Raw genomic sequence first — 4030 nt, forward strand, 5'->3', positions numbered from 1 at the left:
CAAGTTTGGGAAAAATCTTGTGAAAGTAGGAAAATGAACAAAGGGGAAACTTGTCTGTATGCCAGACAGATCAGAGAGGCTAATATAGTGAGTCACTTAGCTTGTACATATACGTTGAAGTGAAAGGATTGGAAATTTCAGGAAATATATAAAAGGAGCAACTTCTGCCACAAATACATCAAAGAATATCAATTTTGGCTCCATGGTTTTTAGCCCTCTGATCATGGACACTTCTTCAGCCCCACGACAATTTTCCCTTTTACAGCTGTCATCCCAAAGAATGCACTCACTGCCCTCTTTATGTCCTTGTTCCTCAGGCTGTAGATGAAGGGGTTCAGCATGGGCATGACCACAGTGTACATCACTGAAGCCATCGCACTTGAGTGTGAGCTTCCAGATGGAGCAGAGCTAAGGTACACTCCTAGGCTGGTACAGTAAGATAAGGAGACTACTGAGAGGTGAGATGCACAAGTAGAAAATGCTTTATACTTCCCCTGAACTGAAGACATTCCACATATGGAGGAAACTATCTTACAGTATGAATAAAGGATACTAATGAGGGATCCACCACCCAGAAGCCCAGCTCCAAGATACATCACCACGTCATTAAGAAACTTGTCAGAACAGGCAATATGGATCACCTGATTGATTTCACAGAAAAAGTGGGGGATTTCCAAGTCTGTACAGAATGACAGTCGCAACACCATTAAGCTGTGCAACAAGGAATACAGGAAACTCATTATCCAGGATACCATAAGCAGCATTCCACAGAACCAGGGATTCATGATGACTGTGTACTTTAGTGGGTGGCAAATGGCCACATACCGATCATATGCCATCACCGTCAGGATAAAGTTCTCCATCCCTAAAAAGACTATAAAAAAATAAATCTGTGTGATGCAGCATTCATATGTTATAACTTTGTTCTGTGTCTCTATATTAACTAGTATCTTTGGAATGGTGGTAGAAGTGAAACAGATATCTACAAAGGACAGGTTGCAGAGGAAATAGTACATCGGTGTGTGGAGGTGAGAATCTGAGATGGTGGCCACTATGATTAGCAGGTTTCCAATCACAGTGGTCAGGTACATGGAGAGGAGAAGCCCAAATACGACAGGATGAAGATTTGGGTCTTTTGATAATCCCAGAAGAAAAAATCCTGTAATTCGTGTATCATTGTCTTGAACCATATGGTGGTGTTTATGACTAGAAATGAAAAATTACATGATTAATTTTCACACATTCAGCATTACTAACATAGTTGAAATGCTGTAACTTATATTTTGCAGTCAAGAAATATATCATGCCCTCTTTAAATGATCTCCTGTGGCACACAAATTTGAGGAATATATTTTGAATCCTAACCTACTAAGGAATACAAAGTGCTGAGAAACAAAATACTTAACAATTGAATAATAGAGAAACAACATAAGCAACTAAAAATTATGCACCATGTCAAATGTTGCTGGGTGTTGTGTAGAAAAAAATGGTAAATAAGAGAGTAGATGAGGGTATTAATTTTTACTGGATGTTCAAAAACCTTTGAAGAGAAGGTGTCATTTGAACACAGAGCTCAAGAAATTACCTGATTGATTTCACAGAAAAAGTGGGGGATTTCCAAGTCTGTACAGAACGACAGTCATAGAGAAGAGTTAATCTGGGGAAAGAGTGTGCTCTGCAGGAAAAGAGCCAGTGCAAGGTCCCTGAGGAAGGCTTTTCTTCAGATATTCAACATTTAAAAGGAATCCAACATGGCAAGTTACCTGTGCAAGTAGATGAGTGATGAGAGTAGGAGTCAGAGAATGTTGAGAATGAGGTGGTCTCCCTGCTGATGTGGAACCTTTAAGACATCTGGAGTCATTCACTCCTATGTTTGTTCCATGCATTTATTAATTTTATTTTCATGGAATTCTCTAAATGGATAATACCCAGAATGCATATGATATATCTTCTATAGTCATGTAAACATAGGGATCCATATTTATATGATCACTTTCTGTACAATATTTATTTTAAAAAATAAAATTTCAGTTTAAAACAAGAATAAAATGGACATAACAGAGGAGAATGACCTTATCAACATAGGTGAGCCATGAGAGACTCTACAGAGAGGGTAAAGTTCCTTGCTTCTGGCATCCTTCCAACCTGTTATATCCCCTTGATGCTCAGAATAAACAATGAGGAAGCAAATAATAATGTATCCAAAAGTGAAAGGAGTGATATCTTTGCAACTTCAAGACTCCTTACACGATGAATTCCCAGTAGAAAAATGTGCAAAGTGAATAAACACAAACAATTTACAGAAAGGAAATACACAATATCAGAGAATTTGAAAAGATGAAATAGTAAAATAATTTTCTAAATGACACAAATGCAAAACTTTTGCAATCAGAAAATGCAGTTTTGAACTTTATATCTACGATATATTGGCTGTTTGGACTTGGTGAGCCAAGGAAACATTTTAAATATGTTTTTCCTTTCTTTAAAATGATATATTATATACAATAGTATGTTGGTTTCAAGCATAAAACATACTGATTCAGCAGTTATCTACTTTAGTAAGTGCTCACCCAAACTAGTGTAGTTGATATCATCATAGAAAGATGATACAAAATTATTAACTATATTCTCTATGCTGTTCTTTCATCCCCATGTTTAATATATGTAATGATTAAGATTTTAAGTCTCTTTATCCCCTTCACATATATCACCCACCTACCCCAACTGTTCCACCTTGGAAACCACCAGTCGCTTCTCCATGTCTATGGGTCTATTTGTGTTTTCTTTATTTTCTTTTGTTTTAGTTTCCACTTATAAAAGAAGTCTTACCAATACCCTCGCCTAAATAAGGGTTAAAGCCATGTCCTTCGTACTAAGGAAGTCTAAAGTTTTAGTCAGTATATGTTAAGCACTAGCGTAGTTCCTTCCCATTAGTAAATAAATGTTTATCACTGGTGATGAGATGTAGCTGAGTTTCTTCTCCCTCTCCAATATTTCCATTATTTCCCCACCTCTCAATTTGCAGACATCTCAGTTCCGTATTGTCTCTCCCATTTATCAGAGTCTGTCACCCCTCTATCTAATATTCAGTGGCTCAGACAGATCATTCTTTATTACAAAGATGACTCTACCTCCTTGACTGAAATGCTCCCAGTGATTCCCCCTTGGAGAATGAAGCCAAAATTCTGTACCTTCAAATATTAGCCCTGACTTGAACAACCATCCAAGTTCGTCCTCATACTGCCCTGCATTCACCCACACTGATCAACCAAACATTGAACTTGAGTTGCAGCTTCACCTGATGCCACAGCTTCCATCTTAGAGCCTTTATACACTCTCTGTTCCCCCTTACTGGAGCCTCACACTGTGTTTTATTTTGAAATTTTCACCGCTCTCAATATTCACACCTCCATCTCCTCTTTCCAACTGTCTGCATCATCTCCTCCATGAACCTTAAAAAGTTCCCAAAGAGAAATGACACCTTCTCTTGCACATAATTTAGAAGTATGGCTACAGTTGTGTAAGTTTTTATTTAATTCCATAGTTTCTTTCCAATATAGACTATGAGTGTCTTGGAAGAAGTAATAATGTTATGCATACTCTCCCCTCCCCAGAATTAGATTAGTTTTGAACAGTGGCAGAATAAAGGACTGTTCCGTAATGAATTAGATAATATGTGCTCACAGAAATTGATGATGAGAGAAGGAAATGAAGAGGGGAAATTCTAAAATAAATGTGGACAGCATCCTAAAGAAATGTTTCCCATATTCTAAGGTTGTGAACCATTAGGGGAAAACACTATGGCTTCTAATTAATTAGATTAAATTAAGTGAAATACAGAATAGAGTGAAAAAGTACATCCTGGGTAGAAAGGATACTTACTAAATAATTCCATTTTTCTCTGTGCTTAGTCATGTATGCATGGGTGTGTGTACATATCTACGTAGATGTGAATTTGCATGGGCATACATACTGGATCACAGTGTAAGAGTCATATCTTATGTGTAAAATATGCAAAAGATTGTTATCA

The 4030-nt window shown here is 37.2% G+C and overlaps 1 protein-coding gene across 1 annotated transcript; it reads right to left on the bottom strand.

Moving 5' to 3' along the window:
* Positions 1–221: 221 nt before the first annotated feature.
* On the bottom strand, positions 222–1214 carry LOC108389192 (olfactory receptor-like protein OLF4). Its single transcript, XM_017647748.2, has one exon. The coding sequence runs from the start codon at positions 1188–1190 to the stop codon at positions 222–224; it is 969 nt and encodes a 322-aa protein (XP_017503237.1). The 5' UTR covers positions 1191–1214.
* Positions 1215–4030: the final 2816 nt, after the last annotated feature.

Source organism: Manis javanica, chromosome 13 (genome assembly GCF_040802235.1).
Source record: "Manis javanica isolate MJ-LG chromosome 13, MJ_LKY, whole genome shotgun sequence".
Taxonomy (NCBI): Eukaryota; Metazoa; Chordata; class Mammalia; order Pholidota; family Manidae; genus Manis; species Manis javanica.

Coding starts and splice junctions, on each gene's coding strand:
- LOC108389192 (XM_017647748.2), bottom strand. CDS start 1,190: ATGGTTCAAGACAATGATACACGAATTACAGGATTTTTTCTTCTGGGA.